This window comes from Penicillium nucicola, assembly GCF_028828085.1.
Source record: "Penicillium nucicola strain IBT 29836 chromosome Unknown utg000010l, whole genome shotgun sequence".
NCBI lineage: Eukaryota > Fungi > Ascomycota > Eurotiomycetes > Eurotiales > Aspergillaceae > Penicillium > Penicillium nucicola.
The window spans coordinates 4,276,105-4,301,735 of record NW_026643134.1 but is presented as its reverse complement, the minus strand read 5'-3'; the positions used below and the strand labels follow the sequence as shown (position 1 = coordinate 4,301,735).

Genomic DNA, 25,631 nt, shown 5'->3' with positions numbered 1-25,631 from the left:
TATGCAATCATAATCTCGTACAATACGCCATGCGCATCACAGTTTGCTATTTCCGTCTGTCGAGCACGGACTAGCTCGGAGCCGCTGCGTTGTGGTATTCTCGAGAAGTAACTCTCCGATGCAATAGCTGTGTCTCATTACTAGTCTGCTTCCCTTTTTGTTTTCGCTTGATTTTCAATCCCGCACCTTCTTCCACTTGAAGGCCATTCTTTTCTCTGATAATCCCTTTTAATCTTCACATTTATTTCCTTTGCAGTACCAAAACATAATGTATTCGGAGCAGTTGTTCTGTTGGTTCGATAAACACCGCCATGGACCCGAGATGTCTACGTTCCACCCAACAGACTCCGACTTCATATCCCTTCAGCCTATTCTGTTTTATCTTATCTAGCTATAATCTCTTCTTGCCGAATTCGTCTATGGGACCATTGACAGGATGGCTTTCATTTGAGGAATTTTATGTTCCGGACTTTAGATTGATAGTCGGATTGCGGTTGCATCGGTAAGGTCATCTTAACATGGAGGGATGAAAGGGAAGGGGGAGTTGGGGTTTGCATTCTAGGTGGGAGGCAGAGGCTATTTGGAATACACACAGTGATTTATTAGTATGCTTCATACTTGTATATGTTAGTGCATTCAATATCACTTGAAGACTGTGGCTGTTTTGAGCCGATCAGTATCAATCTTGACGTACGGCTCAGTTCTAGTGCAGTCAGTATACTTTACTTGCTGTAAAGAAAGCCTTCATACTCACCCAATCCTGCGTGGAAAAATAATTAAGTTAAATGACAGCCTCTTGCCTTTTTGTACGACGAGAGGAACTCGATAAAAGTAAGTGGTTGTATTCTCAGCAGTCAACGGACAAGGTTATACTAGGAAACAAAGACAACATACACCGACATAACACAGGCGAAGAATCTACTTTCTACGTGCAGCAAGTAGACTGGTAGTAAGAGACGAGATGTGTCCTCGGCCGTCATCTTCGCCACTATCATCTTTCCCAGGCTGGCTGTCGCCAAGACTCATGACGCTAATTCGTTCACCAATGAAATTGATATCAGACCTTGCAGGGCCAGGCTTAGAAGGCGAACTCTGTGACGAGCCTCCAGTTGATCGACGACTCTTCTTCAAGGAGGTTGATAACAAAAACTTGTAGTTTCCAGCAGGTGGGGGTAGCACCACATATTTGGAGTTGAAATTGCCATCTTTGTCGTAAGCCTCAGTTTCTCGAAGAGCAGGTTCATTCTCTCCGCGGGCAAATTCAACCCATTTGTCAAAGACAGTCTCCATGTCGGCTCTGCCAATTTGGATCCATTCCCTGTGAGCCGTGTCACAGTTTTTGCATTTCGCTGAGAGCTCGCAATGCTTCTGGGAGAGCTCGGTGAGGATCAGTTGTTCGATTCGGCGAACAAAGGGAAGAAATGCGTGTCTCAAGATAGTGATGTCTCCATAGCACCGCCGGTGACAGGAAAATCGATTCTTCATATCGATTGTCTTTCCAACCTTGAACATATCCTCTTGTCCAGAGAGAGAGAAAAGATAGAGACGGCCAGATTCTGAATCTTGTTCTGTCAGGGTCTCGTATGCCTTTTCTGCCACTTTGAGTGCCACGTCCTCTTCGGGGCTCGCTGGTGTGCCAGACACGCGGAGCTTGAACTTTGACGATAGTGGAGTGGAATGGATGGGCTCTTCCAGAGATTTTGAAAGGATAGTTTCCAGCTCTTGCCGCAGTCGGCTTCTCTTTTCTTGATCGTAAAGTTCCTTTCTCCATTGGCTTCTGGCGTGCTCCCTTTTGTGTTCGTGTCGATTCTGACAGACGCAACTCTCGACAAATTGGGTGAGGAGCGTGTTGAATGTATCATCATCCTCGTCAAATACACGATGGGTGTCTTTAATGATAGCAAATAGTTGTTTGAAGGCTTCTTTGGCAAGGCCCAGACTGCCTTTTATTTTATGGCCACAGGGTTGATCGTTTGATTTGAACAGCGCGCAGCCGAAAGTGGATGCCGGTTGATATATGACCTCTAGTAAGGCCGAGAGAAGAAGGAACTTGCTGACTGAAGTCTCCATTGAGGAACTGATGATTCGAACTGTATAGGAAAGAGAGCTATAGCGGGCTAGATGGCGGGTAATAAGTACTTTCGAGAGCGCGAAGTAAAATATTGGGGGCCCAAAGCATTGTCACTATACCCCCTCTTTTCAGCTCTTCTGAAATGAGCTAATTCATTGCCTAGGCGTACTCTTGCCCGGATATGAGAAAATCGGTAAGCCCCGTTGGCGTTTCCCGACCTTCCTATCTTAGTAGTGGCCGACAGGGGGATCACAGGCTGTGCTTGAGATAGCTTCAAACTAGTCAAGCATGAATGGAGCATTGGTCACAAGATTCAGGGCTTGGAATGGTACTTTGGAGAGATGGCGTGCATTGGTGTCGTTCATTGACAGGGATTATGAGCCGTTCCAACAAGCTCCATTTCAAGACTTGGAAGTGAACGACGAACCATGAACAAGAAGGCTCCAAGTTACAGCTCTCAATTAGAGCACACCATTGTTTTTTCAAGGCAAATGGAGGTTGGGTGCTATATCTACCTGGCATTGAGTTTGAAAGTCTCGGGGGGCTTCACGCCGCAAGGCACTAACAGGCCCAGCCCCAATTTCAGGGATCTTGTAGAGCCGGAAAACGAACCATTTATTCCTTTTCCGTTTTAGTGGTCGCACTTTGCCGCTCTTGTGCAGCTTCAACGCGCCTTGTCGAGATCATATGAGCTAGCGTGAATTCTTCGGGTAAACCTATTTGTTTCTTCTATGTACCTTCGTGCTTTCTCAATTCTGTTTTAGTGTTTGCTCATCTGCTTCAAAGTCCCTAGATAAGGTCTCCAAGATACTGAGAACGACAACATTATTGCGTATCCTTACCAGCAATAATTCTTGAGATATACCTAGCTCATGATTGAGTACCGGATTCCTCGGAGTCAATGAGACATTCAATACATGCGTAGACTTCGTTCAATCCTTTTTTTATTCAATATAGGAACAACACTTGAACTATACGTGAGCTGAGCCAAGGATTAGGGCCTTATCATTTAGTATAAACTTATAATGAGTCCCATCTTTCGAAAATAACTGTTGGCATGCGAAAGTATCTACCTTATATGTACATCAATCAATAAATACTCACGTACGTCTCTTCTTCTTGCTTCAGCAAGTAAAATATCTTTTGCAAATCATGTGTGCAATCCTCCGGTGAGAAATTCTGCTAATTCCACAGTGGTTGGAGATACTCCGGCTCCTGTCGGGTTCGCATATAACCTCGGTAGAGCTCCAACGGAAAATCAGAGTCAATCTGGTAGTATGAATCAAGTCTCCGTTCTAGCAAAAACCAATTGACAAGATTAACGTTGTCAAAGGCTCATGCAACCCATTGTTTATGTTGGATGCAAGTGTTGTCAAGGACTCGGAAGAGGCTCACGGGTCGAATTCCGCGATGCTGAGTCATCCCTGCGATAAGGAACCCGATGTCGACATGCCCCTCGATTCTCACTTGAAGTTGGTCTTCTTTCTCCAGATATCCTTGTGGCTGAATTTATCGCGGCATAATCCCATAACACTATTATCCTCACCAGTCAAAACAAAGCTCAAAAAGTGAAGGCATTGCGACCCATCAACACTATGGCCGACAACGTGCAGGAAGGTGGTCGCAAAGGTATGCAGCTCCGATCTAGGAGCTTTGGAAGATCAATGCTAAAAGAAGAACACTCTACAGTTTGGACTACTCTCATAACAAATACTGCGTATCTGTCTGGTCTTCTGACCCTCGATTATTCTCTCAAGAAAGTGGGATCAAAGTACCCACTGGTTGTTCTCTACACGGACTCATTTCCTGCCGATGGACACAAAGCCCTCGATTCAAGAGGGATACTGAAGCAGCATGTGCCGTTCCTGCTTCCATCGGTATCTAAAGATTTTACCAACGACACCCGTTTCTATGACTGCTGGAGCAAGCTCACGCCTTTCTCACTTGTTGAATATGACCGCGTCGTGCAACTCGATAGTGACATGTTGGTACTTCAAAACATGGATGAACTAATGGAGATCCAGCTGGATTCACCAGAATTGGAGGGAGAGGGACAACGGGTGTTTGCTGCCAGCCATGCTTGTGTCTGCAATCCGCTCCAGAAGCCACATTATCCGAAAGATTGGTAGGGCAATCTACCACTGTGATATGCAGAGAAAACCCAAGAAGCATACTCGGTTGTTATTTGTGGCATAGCTAATTGGCCTCTGAACAGGATTTCGGCGAATTGTGCCTATACTACACAGCATGACAACGCAGATATCGCACAAACAGCTGGGGCTCCGGCCAATGCAGGATTGGGAATACCAAATGGAGGCCTTCAGGTCGTGAACCCGACCAAAGCCGTATATGACAAAATCACTAAACAGCTCGGCTCGTCTGCAACATCGCAATATGATTTTGCCGATCAGTCCCTCCTCGGAGATATCTTCCAGGGCCGATGGGTTGCACTCCCATACATTTACAATGCTCTCAAGACGCTACGGTGGTCCGGCGTCCATGATGCCATATGGCGCGATGAGAGTGTGAAGAACGTACACTACATACTCAGCCCGAAACCGTGGGACGAACTTGAAGACAGCCAGAGACAATCTGAACAGAATCAGGATCCGACCCATGCGTGGTGGAAATCATTGAATGCGGAACGGTTAGAAGTGGAGCAAGGGAATGGTCTTGCGGATGGTTTCTGAATAAGTTCTAGAAATTCCCAATCATCCACTTTGGTATGTTGTGCATAGCGCCTAATCATGCATTAGCCAATAGCCCTCAAAATGTCATTCTAGAAGCCTAACAGCTCCATCGTGCTCTTTCGTGCTGCCAAAAAACCGGCGTCTCTCCGTAATTACGACTACTCAAGTTTAATAGTACAAAATGTTTCGTGGGAGAAACTGGCTTTCTTTTCCTGTCTCCATGAATATTTCATCCAGTTCATAGTTCTGAAATGACGACGTCCCGATAAGCGATAAGAGACTCCAACTCCAACTGCAACTGTTTCCTCTACACACCCCTTCCACAGCCTCACAAGTATAAAGGACAAAGATGTCTCCCTCAACTGCCCCAAAAATAGAACGAGCTCGTCTCATCCCAGGAAAACGCCCACTCAAACCAACATCAAATAGCTCGTGTCCACGAGCCCTCAACCCCAGCGCAATCCCCGCAGAAACACGCCTGAAACAATCGTATCAAGAATATCTTCAAACAAAACAGGACAATCCAATTTCAAATTCTACCACAGCTACGGAAGAAGAAGAAGATCAGTCTCAGATTCCCCGCATGGAAGTCTCTTTCTCAGCACCGCAGCCCTTTCTCGATCCACCGACTTGGGATGCCATGCTCAGACTTCACCAGGAGAAGATCGCAACCCAGTCAATAGACGAATCCAGTGTGGCAGCAGCGCGAGGCTCGGGATCCGGATCCGGGGAGGAGTCATCTGAACGGCAAAGGCAACGCGCCGAACAAGAGATGGAGTATGGGTCTATGGCTATTCGGGGTCGGTCTAGTGTGAGAGGAAGGGGGAAGAGGGCCCGCGGAAGAGGGAATGTCTACTGGGGTGGGAGGTCTTGATTGCCAGGTCCTTTTTGGAGATTATTGGGATTTATTAATGTCCTGATTGGTGCTTGATGCTTCTTACAATTGGTCTTCTGTATATGGAGTACAACGGGACTGGTGATTGAGGTAAACCCAATTTCACGCAAGCAGTACGTGAACTGGGGATATTGCCGTGAATATCAATGCTGACCAAGATGCCCACTATCAGAAGAGCTACAAACTGAGCTTGTGTGGGCGGTTTCTGGTCGGAGAAATTCACACCAAAGATGGATTTCCTTGTGAGAACCTTGAACATATCATCTATGTTATATCGCGGTTGATGAAATCAGAAACAGGGCAAAAAGAATTCGGATCATTCTCTGACCTCGAAGCCATACCTCATTCCTCACATGCTTTCAACCGTGATGCTTCACAATGCGCTGACTGCGACTGCTCGTGGCCTAGTATTGTTGGTTCTCAAACTGAGCATAATCGGGAAGGAGATACAAACTTTGGATCGACTGCCGTGTGTCTGCCACATGTCCCAGTGGTATTGACGTTGCGAGGTAACAGTCGACAATGAATGTCTTATGGGTCATCTCTCTGCATTGCAATGCACGGAGAGCGATTCGTTCGAGTCCAAGGCGAGGAATATGACTCAAGTCGCAACCCGCAACGTTGCTGAGATCATGCACCAGGCCGGCCTCCTCGTCTAGTCTCAATACACTGAGATGAGAAGAGGTGACGATGAAAATGAAGACTCTGGGCAGTCTCAGATGCTTGCTGCGACAGTAAGAACGTGGGCTTGCTATTCCAATATGCGCTGCCTGACTGGGCAGTGAACAAACAATGAATAGTGTCCGAGGCTTCAGCGGCAGAACGGGACCAAGATTTTGCTTCAACTGAAAGAAGCGCATAGCACTCCCGATGCTAATTAAGCTCTGATGGGTTAATAGAACTCGATTTGGTGAAATAGGACCAAGGGCGACAGTCCAAATGCATAGTCATTATTTCATTTGCTCTATAAACAAAAGGCCTGTACCCTTCACTCACATAGAACACAGTCAATCCCAACCACATCAACTTCCAACCAACTAAGCATCACCCCCAACCCTAGTGAAGCAGACCGTACAAACACCCTGACCCTCATGTCCCCCAAACCGGAAACGAGGATACTCAACCCGTCCCCAAACAACCAGCCTATCCTCCCCAACCCCCTTCTCCGTACCACCAGTAAACCAATGAACAAGCTCTTCCTCCGTCCAATTACAAGTAGTGACGACCAAAAACCCACCGCGTCGCACCAACCGGCGCGCAATCTCAGGATACCGCTCACAAACACGAGTCGTCTTTGCATCATCAGACAACGAGACGGCATCGAAAGTCCCCTTGTCCAGAACTACATCAAAGCCCCCAGCCGAATAGGGAAACCAATCCAACCGGCCCCCGTCTCCAGCAGCTACTGCCATTTCAACAGGCACCCCCGTTTCCGAGAGCGCAGCCGTAGAGCCCAGAATATCCCATTCCTCAAATTGGATAGGCGGTGCACCGATATCCATCCGAGATTCGGACTCGACGTCCTCTCCATCCTCATCTTCAGACTCATCCTCATCCTCAGAATCACTCCGGTAAGCCGAATGACCCCTACTCTTTTGCAATTCCCTCGCAAGCTCGACACTGCCGCGCGAGTAATCAACTCCAACCATGTGTCCGCGGAACCCGCCCTTCTTCTGCAGTAATGCCAGCATGCTTCCATTTCCAGTTCCGAGATCGAGGACGGTAGGCTGCGGTCGGGACAGCGCGTTCGGCGTGGATTTGAGAGTGTTGCGCGGTGAGAGCGGGAATGACTTGCGCGTTAGGAAGTGCAGGACCTTTTCCGGTGCGTTGTGTTCTGAGAACCAGGATGTTCCCGGGTCGTCTTCTTCGTTGAGGTCTGAGTCGGCGTCTGAGTCGGCATCTTCGTCTTCGTCTTCGTTTTCATTTCCATTTTCTTTTTCTTTGGGGGTTGCGCCGTCGTGCGAGATGTGGGCTAGGGTGCGCGCGTAGTAGGTTTCCCAGCTGGATGGTGTTAGTTTTTGGGGTGGTTTGGGTTGGGGTGGTGTTGTTGCTTGGGGGGATGTGATATGATTGTATGCGATATCGAGTAGATCGGAATGTCCAGTTTATGGGAGTGCTCGATCAATATCGCAATATCGCAATATCGCATGCGGGCTCGTCTTGGAGGGGTAAACGTGGGGTTGGGGTATGTCATTGTTTTGCGCGGGCAATCGCTGGGATCATGAAAAGAGGCAGAGTGATACATACTAATCTTTGGTGCCTAGCTCGCTAGGCGAGAGGTAGGCAGGTTGAGAATCTTCAGCCATTGTCTGGAGTGGTTGCGGAGGAAAAATTGGGTTGAAGCGGATGACGTTCCGCACTTATCGTTATCGAGTAAACATCATGATACTTGGATCTATAGACATGACTTGACTTCACGTTACAATTGAACATCTACCGATATACAGTTACAATTGAGAAATCGAGGTTGTGAGGAATGAATGTTTATCCATGTCTATTGAGACTGCGCAAAGGGGGTATTATCATGCCTCTTTTCATTCACTGAACCACGACTACCATATCCGCAGACAGATAGCGGACTCAGTGATTGAACACAGAAGGGCCGAGAAGCTAAAGCTAAAGCCTTGCCATGACAAAGATGTCAAGATGTAAGAGGGAAAAAAAAGGGAAGGACAAAAACAACATAAAGAAATAAAAGCGAAAGTTGTTGGACGAATAGCCAAGCAATGCAAGAGAACCGAGTAAGCCTCCGCGATAAAGTACAGAAGCCGACACAAAGAAAGAGTCAATTGACCCTTTCAAGGCCGGCTGTTGGTATCAAATTTCGTCCGTTTTGGACACCCATGACGCCAGTGATGTGATGAAGCGAGGAAATGTAATAAAGCGATGGTGACACGAACGGGGGTGTTGAGAAAACCCGCGAGTTTAAAGAGGAAGAGAAAACATGCAACAGACATGCAATGGGGAAAATAGTGATGAGCGACAGCAAAGCCCGCTTTGGTCATGAATGTCATCAAGCCAGTCATCTGAGATGAGTGTGAAGAAATTAAGAGAGAATAGTTAAAGTCGCCGCTGACAAGCCAGGGGAGAGTTGATTTTCAAATCAAAGACATGAAAATAAAGCAGGTCGTGGAATCGTGAGCCTGGTGAATGACTCAGGCTGGGATCAGAGGAATTCATCAATCGATCTCATGATCAGGGGCTCGCCAGCTGTTGGAGGCGAGCGAGGATCAGCTGTTTCAGCGGCGAACTGGACGGAGCTGGGCATAGGAGGGGGTGAGAGGGCTGCCGACCGATCGATTCGGTGGAAGGAGGGTGCTGCCACTGGCTGGGGTGATAGGAACTCGTTTGTTCGAGGTGAGAAGAGACCGCCGCCTTGGCCGGGCGCGTCGCGCACAAATACGTGCGTTTGAACGAGAGGATCACAGCTGCTGACGCTGCGTGGGAGGCCTCGCGGTCGACCTGATGCAGGTTCCACCGATTGGAACTTCTGGCGGAATGGAAGGGGACGAGGGGATAGACTTCTCTTGGGCGAGTAAGACTTGAATTTGGTATAACTGTTGTCACTGGTAGTGGGACGCATTGAAGGAGTTTCTGGAATGGAAAGGCAGCTCATGGACGGTGCCTGAGAAAGTCCACGGAAAATCGGTCGGTTGTCATTGGCAGGACGTTCAGATCGAGCAACCTGAGGCTCGGAGCTTCGTCTGCCAGTTTGAACAAACCACTCCTGGGGAGGGGGCTTCGAGGTCGAGCCACGCATCAAATGCGAGCGGAAATCGGTAAGCTGGTAAATAAGACTCATATTAGGTCCAACCCACTGACTCCGGCCCTTGACCACTTCGTACATGGAGTTGAAATCCATGTGTCGATTCTTGTACAGTCCATAGGCAATCACTAGAGAGGCGGAACGACTGGCACCGAGCTGACAGTGAATAAGGACCTTCTTTCCACTGGCGATGCGGTCATCGATGATCTCACAAAGAGGGAGTAGGTCATCGAGGATTTCGGAGTTGTGGTCCCAGCTAACATGGAGATACTCAGGTTGTGGTGTAGGAGTTGATGTTGTGGGGGTGGCCGCTCGAGAGTCCGAGGGTTGGAATTCAAAGGCAGACTTGAAGGAGATCTCCGAGGCCGCAGTTTGAGGCTCACCAGACCAGCGCTTCGACGCCATGGAGGCATTACGCCAGGTGCTCATCACTGTGTCATTTCGCTCCTCCTCGGCGGTGTTGAAGGGATTCTTGACTTCCTTGGCGACGTTGATCACCACATCAAACTGGGATGCTTCCTCGGCTGTTGGCTCCAGGTACAGGTAAACGCCAGTGTCATGGATCCGGATCGGTCCATCGGGGTATCCACGGTCCTTCTTGCGTGTCGACTCGCGCGAGTCGAGGTGGTCATCTTCTTCTTCTAGCCCCGGCAGCACACGGCGAGAGAAACCAGATCCATCCATTCCACTTTCTTCATTTGGTGTAGAGAAGCTCCGTACGCCATGGTGCGACATGGGTCGTGGGAGCTGCATGCCCCCCTTGGGAGCGAAGGATGGGGATGTGATAGCCGCGAGAGCTGGGGAGGATTCTGCATGGCGCAAGGATGGAGTTGGAGGCACATCATCGCTCGGGAATGTCTTATCAAATGTAGGTGTCCGGATGGTCAAGTTCGCTGGACGGCGCCTCGAACTCTTCTGGGGAATCTGGAGGGGTGATGGTGGGGCGAGGCTGTTGGATGAGGTTTCCACCAGCGACGCCGTGGCAATGGGAGGCCGAGACATGGAGGGAGGCGGCATCCGCAATGAGAGGTTCTTCAGGTTGCGCGCCCGCCGACCCGGAGAGTCAGGACGCGGAGGGGTCGGTCGCGACCACTCGGGCACCATGGTTTGGGGCGGAATCTCCATCGGCCGGGGGTCGGCATGTATTTCGGATACGAGACCGACATGGCCGAAGGGGATTCGGGCGATGAGCTCGGGGAGACGTCACCCCCACCGGGCGAGTCAAAGGGCGAAATGGTCGTGGTCGGGGAGGACTCGGTCGAGGCGGACGTCATGGACGAGACACTTTCACGATGTGGGGACGAGAGAAAGCGCGTGTTGACAGGCACATGGGTTGGATATTGTAGCGGGTGAATGGTGTTTTCCTCGTCCTTGTATCGCGGTAGAGGGCCGCCAAAGACGGACATGAATGAAGGGAATGAGTCCGGGACGGACGGTGGACTCGTTTGCACGGGCATTGTTTGAGGGATTGAAAGAAGCCCCGACTTCACGAGACTATTGCATTCGAGAGCACTTGCAGCCGGCGCAAATGAGTGGTCTGCACCGGTCAGAGCTGTAAGGGAGAAGGCAGGGAGCGGGCACACATACCAAGCAGGTGAGGTGTCAAAGTGTATTCAAGATCAGTCCAGATAGTTCAGAGAGTCCAGATGGTCCAGAGGGAAGAGAAAGAAAGAGTCGTTTCCTCCGGGGAATGACGGGAAGGGGAGAAAAAAAAGGTCAGTTTCCTGTAGGGCCTTTTGGACCCTTTGTTTTTAGATGTAATCGATCGCTGGTAATTCAATACGGGCAACCGCAGATCGAGGTTTGAGAAGTGAAACCAATCAGAAGCCACTCTAATTTTAGGCGCCGGGGGCGTAGGAATGGGCGTCAAATGCACGTACATCAGAGGCTATGTAGGTGATGGTCGACCATCGTTGCTCGTCTACTGTTTGGTATCGTCTATAGTCTACAGTATACTGTCGTCTACTCTCGACTGTACAGTACTGTCTACAGTCGACTACCAGTACAGACTACGGGGACCATACGGGGATTATGCTCCTCCGAACAGGGGGCGGCACATAGTGGAGTATGCGCGTAACCCGTTCGCTATTCCAAATTGTTGTCTGTGCTGCTCTTCGACGGGACAGTATACTCGAGTTATCACGTTTCCTATATTATGTATACTGGATATCCTATCCGATTTCCTCTCCTCCATTCTCGACTCTCTTCACGCCCTCAACCGGTGAGAAACCTCACGGTAACCACACGGGTGAACGGTGGAGACTGTATACTTCCTCATTCGCTGCCGCCAAACTGAAACGCGAGCCTTTTGAAACACGCCAATTCACTAGCGTGCCTTAGCCCTGGCCTACACACATCATTCTCTCCTCCTCTGGGATCCACCCTCTTGAGCAAGGATCCAAATGGGTTCAATGATCCTCGATTTCCACGTGGACTATATGAAACTGGGACATTCGATGGAGAATGGGGAAATACAGCATTGCCCCCAAGTACAGTGCACTGTACAAGATGTACATACACGGGACTGGCGAACCTAACAAAAGCTGTGAAAAAAACAGATCGACAATGCAAGCCAGCCAATAATCCCTGCCACTGGCAACCCCCTCCCGTACCCAATGTTCCAAGAATGTTCCAGATAAATGAATTTCACCCTCCCTTCGCCTCCCCTGCAAGAAACTACCGTTTCACATCGCATCTAAAAATACCATCCCTCGTACTCTGACGACTCTATACGTTCCACATGCTCGCAGCTTACGTTGAATGGTTTCGAGCCCGGGCTGTCATTGGCTCGGTCCCGGGAACAGCAATTAAACTGGTGCTGTTCCATCAAAGCGATGCTCTTTGTTGATAGACTGGAGGGATGGTGCCATGGTTCACCGGTTGGTCGGTTGCAATTATATAGAGATCTCCTGGTTTTTCCACCAATACATGTATCAGAGACGTGGAGTTGAGCCCCTACTTGGTACATTTGGCACTATTGATCTTACCTGTCACTGTACTATACTTGGATCCTCGATTTCCTGGAGCCTGGCCATTCTCCATACTGTCAATCTACTGTAGGGGGATGCTCCAAATTCAATTTGTCACAGGTGGAATCCCTGTGGCAGTGTGAAAGGGTGTTAGCCTATGTGAGTCTGCTAGCTCTAGGGCAAGGGCAAATTGTTGGGGGCCAGGGTTGAGCATTGTGTGTCGGTTCATCGGAGATATCCGCACAGCCAATGATATACCGTCGACCTAGGCTTACAGTGATTCTTTAAGTAATCCTTGTAGTAATACGCTCCAAGAATCGTGGATATACCAAGCATTGCAAGAGGACTAGCCAAGATGTATCGAGTTTCGCATCCTTGGATTGTGCAATACTAGTTTGGTTTGCACCGCAGATGTGGAATCCACTTGTGGCAAGGACAGTGCATTCATCTACGTATACAGTAGCAACTAAAGTTATGTTATCTACAGTACACGTATACCGAGTAACGTGTCCGATCACTTTGGGCGGTCCGCTTCCGTTCTCGTGGTCGCCCTCCGCCGCTTTTGCCTACTGAGTAGAATTGAGCATCTATTGTATGGATGTCGGTGATCATTGTGTAATCAACCTCATTCATCTGGTCACTCCAGGGCTGATCTTAGCCTGAGCATACGGAGTATAGTGATGTTTTCTAATGAAGATATACGGAAAGCTAAAGCGAATGTCTAAAAGCCATACAAATATCACGAAAAATGAGAACAGCAGAAGTAATATCAGATCTCATTGCTATGAGTTGAGAACTTAAAGACCGAACCATCATCACCTGGCATAACCTGTTTATGCAAGTTAATTTGTCCATGGTTCATTCTCAACGCCAGAAACGCCAGAAGAGTTTGTCTATATACGGATGTCCTTGCTTTTCCGTCGGAATATACAGGAACTACTGGTATCTAGATTAGTCCCTGTAATCAATCACACAAACTAAGTGACCAGACCATATATCAGGTTTCTGAGGCTCCTAATACCCTCGGTTCCAAGGTTGGGAGGTGGTTCTAACAGTACGCGTGCGATGAAAGTGTCACTTTAAAGAGAGCTCCTCGAGAACTGTTCACAACAAGGACTTCAAAGTCTGTATTAACTGTCTAACACAGTTGCCGTTTCAATTGACTAACAAAGGTTCAATTATCAAGGGACATTTCAGCCAAAGCTCTCACCAACGAATAACATGTTCTTTCCAATGTCCTTCAGTATCGGCCTCTTTGAACTTTTCAATACCACCTACAACGCCGTCTTCGCCCACTAGCCAATCACCCATTTCCACTCGTTTAGTCCAATTCTCTAACACTTTGTGTAGATATAAGCTACGTGAATCCTATGGTAAATAACCACTATAGCCGCTGAATGAATCCGACTGATATAGTTGATTAGAATGGCTGCTAAAACCCCTCATATTCCTAAGGAATAGAACACCATTACTACTTTGAGTAAACCCGTTACTGCCAATTGCGAACGGTAGTAGGAGTCGACTCTAGTTACTAGATAACTAGTTCAAATATTCTTTAGTAGGTTCAGTGTACAAACCAGCGGGGATATTAGCGGTATTTCCGTTAGGAAACTAGGGCCGACTCTAGGGTAACTTATTCTCCTACTCTGCTCAAAATAAAAGGAGAGGAAAGAAATTTGTCGGTAGTTTAGTAGTAGAAGGTTCCGTAAAAGGCTGATTTCTAAATTTGTCCGGATCTTAGAGTCGGATACCGGGAGTAATATAGCGAAACTTAAGTTAGCGAGTAGGAAGAGCCGAGAGAAAGCGTCCGGTAAAGGAGTCTAATGTAATATATGAAGCGTTTATCACGGTTTCGGGGTATAGAAGAGTTATCTCTTTAGGACTATATATCGAGCCTAAAGGAAGTCGAAGACATCTTATACTATACCGATTTCTTCCTCACTCTTCGTTCGTGTCGAGTGATATAACCACACGAAGCGATCACCCTACTTTCGAAGAGGAGAGTCTTATAGAATTTCATGTTTCCTGTAGAGCGCTAGATAATAGAAAAGATAGAAATCCGAACAAGGATCGAACATGATAGCTCTTACGGACCGTAGGAACTAGATCAAGTTCGGTTTCAGACGAGATACGAGATCGAACGGAATTGGGGACGAGTCTTCCCACCAGGTCTTAGACGGAAGCGAACGATATCTCGTCCGGCCCCAATCCAAGCACGTTCAAGAATCTGGTTGTGAAGCTGGGCTGATAGCTGAGGGTCAAATCCAGTCACCGGCATCTTGGAGCGATGAAAAGTAGATCACAAGGGGTGTATAACAAGAGGAGACAAGTGCTCGGAAAACACAAGTCTTGGAACTCTTTCTTGGTTAGCGATGCGGAAAGAAAGGGGTAGACGAAAGATGAAATCTACGGGCGGAATTAACGTTAATGAAAATGTTGGAGGCAATTTGTCGTCACTTGGTGATATTGATCCTCCTGTCACCCCGATACGCACCACTCATGCATTAGGGTTAGACCTGTGGTCTCTAGGTCATTTCTTTCATCAAGTGTGCTTCTCTAGAGAATCACGAGTGTCATTGATATACTTCTTCTATGCTCAAATCCCAGTACATTACTTGAACTATGTAAATAGAAATAGAAAGACTATGAATACTCATTTCATTCATCGTTATGTACCCGCTCTTCATGACATACAAAAGAGACAAAATAAAGGGAGACGCCGCCAATGGATGGTTTTGTACATGAACTCGAACATAAAGAAAAGACAAGAAGACAAGAAGTAGTCGACAAAAGAAGCCATGGTCTGGCATATGCGGGGGTCGCTGCGTACGTTAATCAATGCTATCGTCTAGGTTTACATTGTTATTCGGCGTGGCCGGGGTGCGATTTCGAAGGCCGAACCTTCGAGCGCCGAGGCTATTTGTTCGGAGCCGGTTTTGCTGGATGGGCGTGTAGCTTGTTGCCATTTTGCTTGATGGGGTGGAGATCCTTGTTTGGGCCTGGGGAGTCTCCGGTTGAGGGGATCTGGGGTTGTCTTCGACGTTGGTTGAGAAGCTTGGGGAGAGGCCGTAGCGGCGGGATCCGGCTTGGATGTTGGAGCGGGAGGTTGCGGGGGTGTATGAAGCTGGGATGGTGTTGTTTCGGCGGAATGAGAGGCTGTTTGAGAGGGTTGGGGTTCGAGGCTCTGATGGCTGAGGCACTTGGGTTTGGTATTGAGGGGAGCGCGGTGAGAAACCCAGGCCTGAGTCGTTCTGAGCACCAGAGACTGAGCGGGAGAAAGACCGGCCGTGGAATCTTGGTCGGGGTGATTCTTGGGTAGAAACAGGTGTGCCGATTTCTGTTGGAGCTCTGGAGGTTGAGCGGCTATGTGGGCTCTCTAGTTCTCCGTTCTCCTCGCCGACTGTCATTCTGCGACTGCGGAGAGATGTCGACATCCGATTCAGACGGCTAGTCGGGGTAGGAAGACCCGGGGATTGGGTCGGACTCTGTTTGACGTCCGTAGTTCCTGGGCTATGATTGACCAAAGACGCGCGACGGGCTTCAAGACGACTGGAAATTCGAGTGGTGGAGTGGCGCCGCTCATTCAATCCAGGCTCTTGGATCCCATTCCCGTTTCGCTGATACGTTGGTGTAGGCAGGGTCATACGGTGGTCGTGCTCTACACCATTAGACAGCTGGAGCTGCCCGCCTGTTCCACGGCTTGACTGTGGCCGGGTGTTTTTCAATTGCTCGTCTGTCAATGCTAGGCAAAGCTCGGTCAGGCTGCGACAAACACTGTCAGCCTTGCGGCGGGCATGTCTCTCGGGTGATGTATATCCCCCATTCACAACAGAGACGGTGCCTGACGGAGCGGCATTGGCGCCCAATGCGGTGGAAAGGTTCAATGCATCGGTGATCGTCGCTTCGAGGGATGTGTATACCTCACCGCTCAAAACAGCCTTGGCCTTGGACAATGCAGATTGAAGGAGAGGGTGGACTTGGCTCTGGTGCTCGTTATCACCAGCTGAAATACTAGCTTTACGATGGGTTTTGGGTGAAGAGGATATCGCAGTCATGGCCGAGGTTGCAGTGCGCGGTCTCTCGTTTGGGCTGCTATACATAGCTGCTGCAGATGATGGAGGCAGCTTCCCTGTCAGCTCTAATTTTTTGATCCGATCTTTGAGGTCATCAAGTTCGTCCCAGACAGTAGAGGGGGCCGCGGTAGACAATGTCGACTCGGTTTCATCGGTGCGCGATCTCTCCGTTTCAGTCGGCGCACGGTCATTTACTTCAGCGGCCGAAGGTTGTCGGCTGCCTCGGATTGTAGAGAGTCCCGAATGGCGGTTGAAGCGGGGATCATGTAAGGAGGAACGTCGGTCATCCGCAACGGACGGTGTGCGCGGAGAGGTCTCAGGACTTGTACGGCTGAATCGACTTCGAGGGGCGCCAATAGTCGATCGCGCGCCAGTCCCCAGGCTACTGTAGCGCAGGCGACTCGAGTCATCTAGGGGATGGGCCGATGAGGCCGGCGTGTGGATGGAGGAGTAGGGGGTGGTTGGGGAACCATTTTGTGTAGGCAAGGGGTCGACATTGCTATATCGTTCGGGAGTGGGAGTTTGTTCTGTCGGTGATCGTAGACTCTGACTGGGATATCCAAGCCGTGACTGTGTTTTGGTTAGCTGTGAGGTCGCCAGATCGGGAGAGGGGGCCATGAATGCCAAAGCGGCGCAGGAATGCGATCGGCTCAGATTCATTGTTCAACTCACCCGACGGAAATCAGAACGTCCTATCGAGTCGCGACGACTAGAGTCAGTTCTCGCGATGTTCAAGAAGACGTCCTCGTTCTTCGGGCGGTCCATGGTTGACTCGGGTGCCAATCTCAGAGCATTTTCGGTTCTAGAATACGCCACGCTTGATGGCATGGTTCTCTTCACATCAGGGCGATCTTGAGGGTCGTCTTGTTGTCTCTTGGGGACATTGGGAGCTTGGGGGCTGGGGGAGTTAAAGCTAAGGACGGATCGCCGGGCTCGATTCAATAAGGAGCCTTTGGGGTTAGAGTCGGGCGTTTCACGATTGGTGGGGCCCAAGCGAGTCGACAAAGAACGCGAGTGTCGGTTGTCTGCAGCCATAGTCGACGGCAGGTTGGAAATTCTCGTGAATCGTCGGCGTTTCTGCAGAGAGCTAGTATGACATATCGACCATTAACACATACAGGCGCCTCAGACACCTCTGGCACCGCTGGCACACCCTGATACGATCTGGCACGATTTGTGCCCAATCGCAGCACAAATCGTCAAGTTCCAAAGAGTAGGAATTGGTAGAATATCTGCAGATATGGACAAGCTGCCACGGCTAGCGACCACTGGACCTGTCAGAAGTTGCGAAAGCAAAAAGCAAGGATTGACATCGGGTGGATATACACTGTGGCTGGGAAAATTTCAATATAGACGAGCCCCAAGTCTTTCTATTTCCACTATAATATTGTAGATCAAAGTGCAGTATACAGTACAGTACAGGAAGTTCTTCGCTGGTATGTTAGAATTGCAATGCACAGAGTACAGTAGCTTCAACCCAGCACTTGGTTACCCTGCAAAGCTATCAGTTTAGTGACCTATCTGCGTACTGGAGCCAGTAAGCCCTAACACATAACACATACACCCCTGAATCTACACTCTCGAAACTTGAAACGTGGGTTTGCACAAATCTCTTGCGATATTTCCCGGGCAACAAGTAAATAATGGGACCCGTGGCTCTATTTTACCCGAAACCGTAGATCTGAAACGCCGCCCAGGCGTGTTGAATTGTCGCATGCTCAGATCTTGATATTGAAACGTACGTGACAATCCTTTAAAGCTTGATCTACCAGGCACCAGTATGAATATTGTGCATCGTAAAAGATACAAGGCCGATTTCATTTCTTAGATGGTTTTATAACAGTTCCTCGTGATTGACAGTCTTTGGATAGTCAAAATGGTTAGTGGAATGGAGATATTGCCCTAAGTGGCAGATAAAAGATCATCAATGCATACTGTTTTTATCAACTAAACCGGGCCAAATACACACACGGCGTGCTAATTACTTGGCTGGTCTCTTTCTTTTGGTTGACTTTGTTGCCCTTAAGCCGATAGCTCCACTTTGGTCCACTTTCCATGAACATCAGCGCCATTGGCAATCTCCTCAGGAGTGCAAGGTCGATGATACCATGAATTGAATTTCTTCTGATCCAATGGCTTGAGATGCAACAGGTCGATACGAGCTGCGCGAGGAATCACATCATTAGGCGTCAAACCAGCAGACTCCTGTTCAAAAACGTGTGATAACAGAGCCACAAAATGATTAGATGTCCAGAGTCCTTCTCGCCGCCGGGATTGACGCACTAAGCTTAATGACTCCCGGCGCGTATGCCAGTCTCGGCACTTCGTGGCAGTGAAATGAAGGACCTGGAGAAGCAAAGTTTTGGTAGAAAACAACGAAACCTGCTCCTCCAGGCTCAAGTAGAGCGACGCTAACGCATTAATCCGCTGGAATAGAGGCAAAGAGGAATCATAAGACATCTCATCCAAGGGCCTCATGAGAGCCGAAAGTAAGACATCACTGATCGTAGTCCACATCTCGATCACGAGTAGCGGGCCACGGTCTTGGGGCGATAATGTATCTCTATGTGTTGAAATGAAAGCATGAAATTCGCTCTTCCAGTTCAATAATCTCTCCGCGAGCGTCTTTTCCGCGCTATTCTGATAGAGTAGATCGGCAAGGGCATCGTTCATCCCCTGTATACTAGGTCCTACACGGCGTTCAAATCCCTGTGGATAGTTTGCCGTGATACTCGCTCCAAGAACAATGGAGAAGTCACTTTCAGACACCCCAGAATACCCATAAACAGGTCGGCATACGGTGATGGCCTGCCAGATCGGTAATTCGTCCGCTTCGGCTTCCATCTCATGCTGTGGCTGTGAGAATGTAATTCGGTGTAGTTGCAGGTCCGCAAACGCGCGCATTAGGATCACACCAGAGGGGTTCCCGTCGAAATTGACCCTCTGCCATTCCATCAGCACGCTGTAACCGGACCGCAGGTGTGAAGTCACGGCCTTGACATCGCCCTGGAAGAGAGACAGCGACACAAACGCAATGCACGAAACAAGAACCGCCTCTCTATGCGCGCTGGTTGTCGCATATGCATCGCCTTTCGCTAGTCTCTGGCGAAGAGAAACAAGAGCCTTGGTGCACTGCGCTAGAGTGAAAGCTGAACTTTCTTCTATATAGGGCTTTGAGTTGGAAAAGTTGACCTCTTGTATGAATTGCCAGTGCATAGAACTCATAGCAATAGCTGCATGTCGCACCGCCGGTTCCTCCTCGGCGACCTGATAAATGAGCCTCTGCCAGAAGTCATCGACCGTAGACCCGGTACATTTTCTAGAAGTATGCATCTTGAAGAAATCGAGGAATCGCCGCTCGGCGAGTGACAGACCCACTTGGCTTGGATCTATTAGGCATCGTGGAAGGAGTCTGGGGGCTGAGTTTGGGACAAGGGCTTGAACAGCTCGCATGCCGCGTTTACGTCGGTCAGGGGTCTCCACGTATTCGCATGTCTGTCCCGCATTGGTGCACCTGAGACACGAAGGATGAGTTTCGTCACATTTTTTGCGGCGAATTCTGGCGAGTCGTTTGATTAGTGGGGGATTATATTAGATGTTGCGGATAAGCTTACTTGCACGTTTGGCAGCCCGAACGAACCTTTGGGTGGCTTGTTCTCTTTGCTTTTTTTTCTGTCGACATTGTATGCAAAATCATCTTGAGCTCTCTAGATGCTCAATTGCTTTGTAGAAACACATAGCCATCAGATTTTGCTAGCCTTGGATAGGGGTTGGGTTCACCGCCTTGGCTTCTTCTATGACTTGCACAAATTATGTACTTTAACCTGGCGATTTTTGAGGATTTGGTATACACGATATCAAGCGCTGGGGTCCTTGTGAGGATGCCGACTCCGGATCTACTGTCATACGACACAAAAGAATCATCTTTTGTTGATATTTCATGAGATTCGGATATGCTATGACACTGTCCTATGAGGTCATTCAGGGAAGATACTTCATAGAAGATATTCATATTCTCAAAGGGAGAAAAAGCGAGCACATAGGGAGGAGATGAAATAGAAAGATATTCAGGGTAAGGCGCGAAGAAGAGAAATTAGGAGACAAAATGGGGTGTTTTTTTGTGATTTCAAGGGTGTTAAGGGTAAAGGGTAAAGGGGTAGGGTGGCATCGCAGTAGACGAAAAGAGGTAGAACATAAATTGAGGTAGGGAGTGAAGAGAGGAAAGGAGAGGAAAGGAGAATAGAGAGCCGAAAGCAAAGGATCAATATACGCCGTTGGTCAGTGACTGGTGGCGTACAAGGTGGAACGAGGTAGAGACTGGGATGTTTGACGGAGGTTGGGAGAAAGACGGGGTCGGGAATATCACGGCGAAAGTTCATACTGGATGAGGGGGCGAGAGGGAGAGAGAGAGGGAGGGGAAAGGAGGACGATTAACGTAACGAATTCGAGAGTTAGGATCGAGGGACATTGGTGAGTTAGCGGTTCAATTCAACGCACGATGGTCTTTGTCGACCACCCGGACTTGGTATCTAATACGCATATTCCATCCATTCATCGCAGTGAACTTTTGCCTTTTGTCAATAAGAGCGACGTATGAGGTCAGAACACTCAGGGGAAAAAATCAAAAAAAAGAGAAGATTTAGAGGAATCCTGAAGGCATTTGAAAACGAGATAGACGAGTAGAAAAATGAGAAATGAAAGCGCTAGCACATGACCGCCGCTGATCGTGACTGACAGTCTCCAAGGAAATCGTAAGGTCAAGAACAAAGCAGAACCCAGTAGGACCGTCTCATCCACACACACCAGGGGAGATCCGAGGGAGCTTACTCCTGGGACTGGCTGCGGCGGGTCTTCTCAGCTTCGAGGTTCTCGTAGAGGAGGTAAAGGGCCTTCTCGTTAGCCTGAGCGCTTCCCATGATGGTGAACATGCGCTCGCCAGTCTCATCGTGAGGGGCCTTGGCAATGGAAATACGGGCTCCGGAGCTACGGCGAATATCGGTGATCTTGGTACCGGCCCGGCCGATGATGCAGCCAACCATGTCTGCGGGAATGCTGATGTTCTGAGTCTGGATCTCTTCACCGTCCTCGGTGACCATGGGGTAGCCGCGGTTGCCAGCGTCGGAGTTGGATCGGCGGGTATATCCACCGTCACTGAAGTCGTTACCGTTGCCAGTACGGTTGTATTGGCGGCTGTTTTGGTAGTTGCTGTTGCTGTTGCTGTTGTTGCTAGCCACGGGGTTGTTGTTCAGGGGCTGCGAGCTGCTGAGAGAAGCACGAACAGCGGGGTTGTAGAGAACGGTGCCAGTTCCGCGCTGCCAGTCGTCGAGCAGGCACTTGCCAATTTCCCAAACAGCCTTTTCGATGCCTTCGGGGGTGCCCTGCACCTCCACAATGCGCTCAGTAGACTGGGGAAGCATTTCTTTCTGTGCGACCATGCGCACGCCAGAAGCATCCTGGATGTGCTTGATTTTGAGGCCCTGTCGTCCAATAATGGTACCCATCTGGTTGTGAGAGATCAGAAGGCGAACGGCTGAAACATGTTAGCGCAGGCCTCAAATCCAATGACTTGATATGGGGATAATTCTGATCCCACCAAATGTCAAAAGTGAGGAAATTAAATACTTACGGTGAGTTCCGTTGTTAGAGACAACGCCACCCATGCCCATCTGCGGGGCACCCTCCAGAAGGCCCTTGGCCACGATCGCGTAGGCCCGAGCAAGCGAGCGCAGTTGACCAGTAACTGTGAGAACGCGGTCGTGGACACCGGGAACAACTTTGCTCACGCCAGCCTTGACACCAGTCTCATCGCGCAAATCAGCGACGTTCTTGCCGGCCTTGCCAATAATGACACCGGCCTCCTTGGAGGAGACGATAGCACGGAGAGTCAACTCAGAGATGGCATATTCGTCCTCGGTCTTGAGAGGCGCCTCAAGTTCACCCTGGTCGGCGAGGTTTTCGTTGAAGTTGTCGGTCATGGGCTCGTCCACGACGGTGGTCTGATGAACTTCGGTGGTCTCCATTGTTGGAGCTGAGGTTGGAGGAGATGGTTTAGGAGTTGTGGTGGGATGGGAAGATTGTGTTTCAGGTAACGGTCGCAAAGAGCGGGAAAGTAGAGTCTTCAACTGAAACAGTCAGGATTTTGCGCAAGAAAATATGAGGCGCGCATCACAGTTGACGATGCGCTAAAAATGGCAAGATGAGGGACTTACCGAAGTGGAGAAATGGGGAGGGGAAAACGGCAGAAAGGCGGGAGATATCGAGTCGAGGGGGGACAGGGAACGAGAAAGAGGAAGAGGGAGAGGAAGAGGGAGAAGAGAAAAGAACAGGGAATAAGAGAGCCAAGGATGAAGGAAGAGGTGGAGGAGAAGAGAGAAAGAGGAGAGAGAAGAGGTGGGTGTGTATTAAGCGGAGCCAACCGAGTATGGCCCGAATGACTTCAGTGTGAACATTTTCTTCCTTTCATTTCTACTTTTTTTACTTTACTGGCCAGCTAGGAATACAACCTTCTGCACTTTCATCGCGTTAAACAGTTCATAGCCCTCCACCGCCTGGGAAAGAGGCATAATCTTATCGAGCATGAAGCTATTCAAACATTAGCAAACACCCATCATCAAACAACGGCATCACTCACCCCAATTTGTGCTGGCTGTTCTTCAACACTTCCAGAGCCTGGGGAGCAACTGATCGAACAGGGCAACGTCCCATTTGAACAGTCAAGTTCTTAGAATAGGCATCATCTCCATTCCAAGGAATCTGCGAACTGTCTCAGCAACACTTCTTATGTCCAGACGATAGCTACTCACCTCGCCATTGTGAACACCAACACTGCTGATGGTACCGAAAGGACGCAGCAAGTCATATCCAGTGCGCAAAGCAGGACTCAAGCCAACGACTTCAATAACGGCGTCGGCACCACGGTTGTTCGTCAACTCTAGCACGCGCTTGTCCAGACCAGCACGATCGGTCATGAAGTTCCACGGCTCAGCGCCGAGAGACTTGGCAAGCTCAAGTCTAGATGGGACTGAGTCAACAGCCAGGATATGCTTGGGCTTGTATTCGAGGGCGTTGATAAGAGCACATAGACCAACGGGTCCACAACCAATGAGGACGACAGTCTGCTCAGCAATCTGCTCAGGGGTGGAGTTTTTGAAAGCATTGTTGGCTGCGAACCATCCAGTAGGGAAGATGTCGCCCATGAGCACCAGATACTTCTCGTCCACGCCCTCTGGGGCCTTCATGACGGAGCCTTCGGCGTTGGGGATACGTGCCTGGTTGTGTTAGAATCATTCTATACAAGAGCATGACAGGTAAGATTCTTACATATTCAGCCTGTCCACCATCCAACTTGGCGCATCCGAAGAGGCCATTCTTATCGCAGCGAGAAGACCACCCTTGCTTGCAGTAGAAGCACTCCCCGCTATGATGATGTCAGTGCGAGCATGATGTATTAGAGCCGCAACATGCCAATGCGGCTCCTTGGAGGAAGCTCTTTACCAGGACGTAGTAAACGCAGTAACCACACGGTCACCCTTCTGGAGGTTCTTCACAGCGCTACCCAGTTCAACAATCTCGCCCACGAACTCATGACCCATGATAAAGTCCGTTCCAGCAGGCTCAATACCACGATACATGTGCAGCTCACTAGTAACAACTCCAAATCAGAACCGAAGCCTAATTGTGGCCCTTTCAAACGATAAACAATCTCACCTTCCGCAAAGCGCAGTATATCCCACCTTAACCACGACATCCTCAGGATCCTGCACCTTAGGAATAGGCCGTTGCTCAACAGCAACCTTATAAGGGCCATGGAAGACAACAGCCTGCATCATGCCAGAATCTGAGGTAGTAGCAGCCATTCTGAATGAAGCAATTGATCAATTAAACAATCGTGAAGAAAAGCTTTTGACGGCTGGCAGAAACTTACTTGGGGTAAGAGTGGGGAGCTCGGGGTCTACCGTTTCTTGGAGATAAATTCTTTCTTCAATATCGAACGATCTATTTGTAGTCGGTCCCGAGAGAGAGAAGGATAATTCTATTGAGTAATTTCTTCAATCTCGGCCTTCTGTGCGAATTGTTCTGGTGGGGCTGGTACGGTATGTCCACTATGAGTGTTGTCTCCACTGGTAGATGAGACCAGAAGAGGATATAGATCGAGACAGCTTCTATTTGGAAAGATCGAGAAGTGATAAGTGGCTCTATTGAATGCCCATTTGAGCACTAAAGTCGGCGGAGGAGACAGGTGTTCCTGAAAACATCAATGGTCAAGAAAGTAGACCTTCTCCTAGATCTACCGTATGGAATACGCGGAAGAGTGATGAGCCGTGACTCTGTATCCAGATCTACGAGAATTCTGTCACGAGGCAGTCCTTGAAGTAGCCCATCCTAGTCATTTCATGCCCAAGATAAGTATAGGTTAAAACCAAATGCCCCATAACGCCAGTTGTAAACACCGGAGCTGAAAGAAAAACGCGCAAGAAAAGCAAGTCGCGAAAATCAATCTGATAAGAATCAAAGGATCATAATGCTCGTAAATGCAACCCGCGCTTTCAAAGAATAAAAATTGGCCGCCAAGTGCCCGTATCCAGGATCAGATCGGGAGTCGAGAGTCGAGACCCAGAAGCCGCAATTCGCCCGGAAGGAAGGGTTGAACCTCCACTAGCAGACGACACACAGCAGCTCTTCCTCAAGAATGAACTTTCCCTCCTTGTATTTCTCACTGGTCTCGTACGCTTTGTCATACTTCCACCCTACCGTTTCCTTGCACTGTCGACAAGCAATGTCGCGAACAATGTGTCGGCCAGTAGTCATATTGCGATCGACGGCCTCGCCTTCCGTGACATTGACGACGTTGTTGAAGAGATATGCCTTTCCATGTTGGCCCCGGAAGTTCTATATCAATCGAAAGAGAATAGCGCGGGTTAGCAGCGGGCCTTTGCTCTTCAGGTGCGGGGAAGGTGGTTGTTGGTTGTAAAATTGAGACACAGCACATACCCGGCTGATGATATCATTGTAGTCTGCCAAATGGGTCTTGCACCCTTTGCATCCAAAAATCTTGTTGGCAGTCAAGTAGACGTTGTATGAAAGGCCCATCGTAGCTGTGGTCGTTGCAGACTGGCTGTGGTTACTGAATGGCGGAGGGCGGCGTGCTTCCTATGGGGGTCTGGAGT

General features: G+C 49.2%; 10 protein-coding genes across 10 annotated transcripts; 2 read left to right on the top strand and 8 right to left on the bottom strand.

The window, feature by feature from the left end:
• Window positions 1–918: 918 nt before the first annotated feature.
• Window positions 919–2,070, bottom strand: N7511_010201 (GIY-YIG nuclease family protein; the record flags this gene model as incomplete). Its single annotated transcript, XM_057132578.1, has 1 exon — window positions 919–2,070. One exon carries the CDS (start codon window positions 2,068–2,070, stop codon window positions 919–921), a length of 1,152 nt encoding a protein of 383 aa, XP_056980566.1.
• A 1,596-nt stretch (window positions 2,071–3,666) lies between these two features.
• On the top strand, window positions 3,667–4,761 carry N7511_010200 (glycosyltransferase family 8 protein; the record flags this gene model as incomplete). Its single annotated transcript, XM_057132577.1, has 3 exons — window positions 3,667–3,700; window positions 3,761–4,196; window positions 4,287–4,761. 3 exons carry the CDS (start codon window positions 3,667–3,669, stop codon window positions 4,759–4,761), a joined length of 945 nt encoding a protein of 314 aa, XP_056980565.1.
• Window positions 4,762–5,110: 349 nt separating this feature from the next.
• Window positions 5,111–5,635, top strand: N7511_010199 (uncharacterized protein; the record flags this gene model as incomplete). Its single annotated transcript, XM_057132576.1, has 1 exon — window positions 5,111–5,635. The coding sequence occupies one exon, from the start codon at window positions 5,111–5,113 to the stop codon at window positions 5,633–5,635; it is 525 nt and encodes a 174-aa protein (XP_056980564.1).
• A 1,058-nt stretch (window positions 5,636–6,693) lies between these two features.
• Window positions 6,694–7,962, bottom strand: N7511_010198 (putative S-adenosylmethionine-dependent methyltransferase; the record flags this gene model as incomplete). Its single annotated transcript, XM_057132575.1, has 2 exons — window positions 6,694–7,657; window positions 7,904–7,962. 2 exons carry the CDS (start codon window positions 7,960–7,962, stop codon window positions 6,694–6,696), a joined length of 1,023 nt encoding a protein of 340 aa, XP_056980563.1.
• Window positions 7,963–8,822: 860 nt separating this feature from the next.
• On the bottom strand, window positions 8,823–10,879 carry dspD (putative protein-tyrosine phosphatase; the record flags this gene model as incomplete). The annotated part of the gene is made up of 2 exons (XM_057132574.1): window positions 8,823–10,541; window positions 10,583–10,879. 2 exons carry the CDS (start codon window positions 10,877–10,879, stop codon window positions 8,823–8,825), a joined length of 2,016 nt encoding a protein of 671 aa, XP_056980562.1.
• A 4,343-nt stretch (window positions 10,880–15,222) lies between these two features.
• N7511_010196 (putative LPXTG-motif cell wall anchor domain protein) lies at window positions 15,223–17,499 on the bottom strand (the record flags this gene model as incomplete). The annotated part of the gene is made up of 2 exons (XM_057132573.1): window positions 15,223–17,034; window positions 17,137–17,499. 2 exons carry the CDS (start codon window positions 17,497–17,499, stop codon window positions 15,223–15,225), a joined length of 2,175 nt encoding a protein of 724 aa, XP_056980561.1.
• A 987-nt stretch (window positions 17,500–18,486) lies between these two features.
• On the bottom strand, window positions 18,487–19,797 carry N7511_010195 (uncharacterized protein; the record flags this gene model as incomplete). Its single annotated transcript, XM_057132572.1, has 1 exon — window positions 18,487–19,797. The coding sequence occupies one exon, from the start codon at window positions 19,795–19,797 to the stop codon at window positions 18,487–18,489; it is 1,311 nt and encodes a 436-aa protein (XP_056980560.1).
• Window positions 19,798–21,287: 1,490 nt separating this feature from the next.
• On the bottom strand, window positions 21,288–22,484 carry N7511_010194 (KH domain-containing protein; the record flags this gene model as incomplete). Its single annotated transcript, XM_057132571.1, has 2 exons — window positions 21,288–21,994; window positions 22,091–22,484. 2 exons carry the CDS (start codon window positions 22,482–22,484, stop codon window positions 21,288–21,290), a joined length of 1,101 nt encoding a protein of 366 aa, XP_056980559.1.
• Window positions 22,485–22,943: 459 nt separating this feature from the next.
• Window positions 22,944–24,320, bottom strand: N7511_010193 (alcohol dehydrogenase family protein; the record flags this gene model as incomplete). Its single annotated transcript, XM_057132570.1, has 6 exons — window positions 22,944–23,046; window positions 23,096–23,217; window positions 23,268–23,732; window positions 23,785–23,881; window positions 23,959–24,105; window positions 24,172–24,320. 6 exons carry the CDS (start codon window positions 24,318–24,320, stop codon window positions 22,944–22,946), a joined length of 1,083 nt encoding a protein of 360 aa, XP_056980558.1.
• Window positions 24,321–25,119: 799 nt separating this feature from the next.
• N7511_010192 (putative Yippee zinc-binding protein Moh1) lies at window positions 25,120–25,554 on the bottom strand (the record flags this gene model as incomplete). Its single annotated transcript, XM_057132569.1, has 2 exons — window positions 25,120–25,353; window positions 25,456–25,554. 2 exons carry the CDS (start codon window positions 25,552–25,554, stop codon window positions 25,120–25,122), a joined length of 333 nt encoding a protein of 110 aa, XP_056980557.1.
• Window positions 25,555–25,631: the final 77 nt, after the last annotated feature.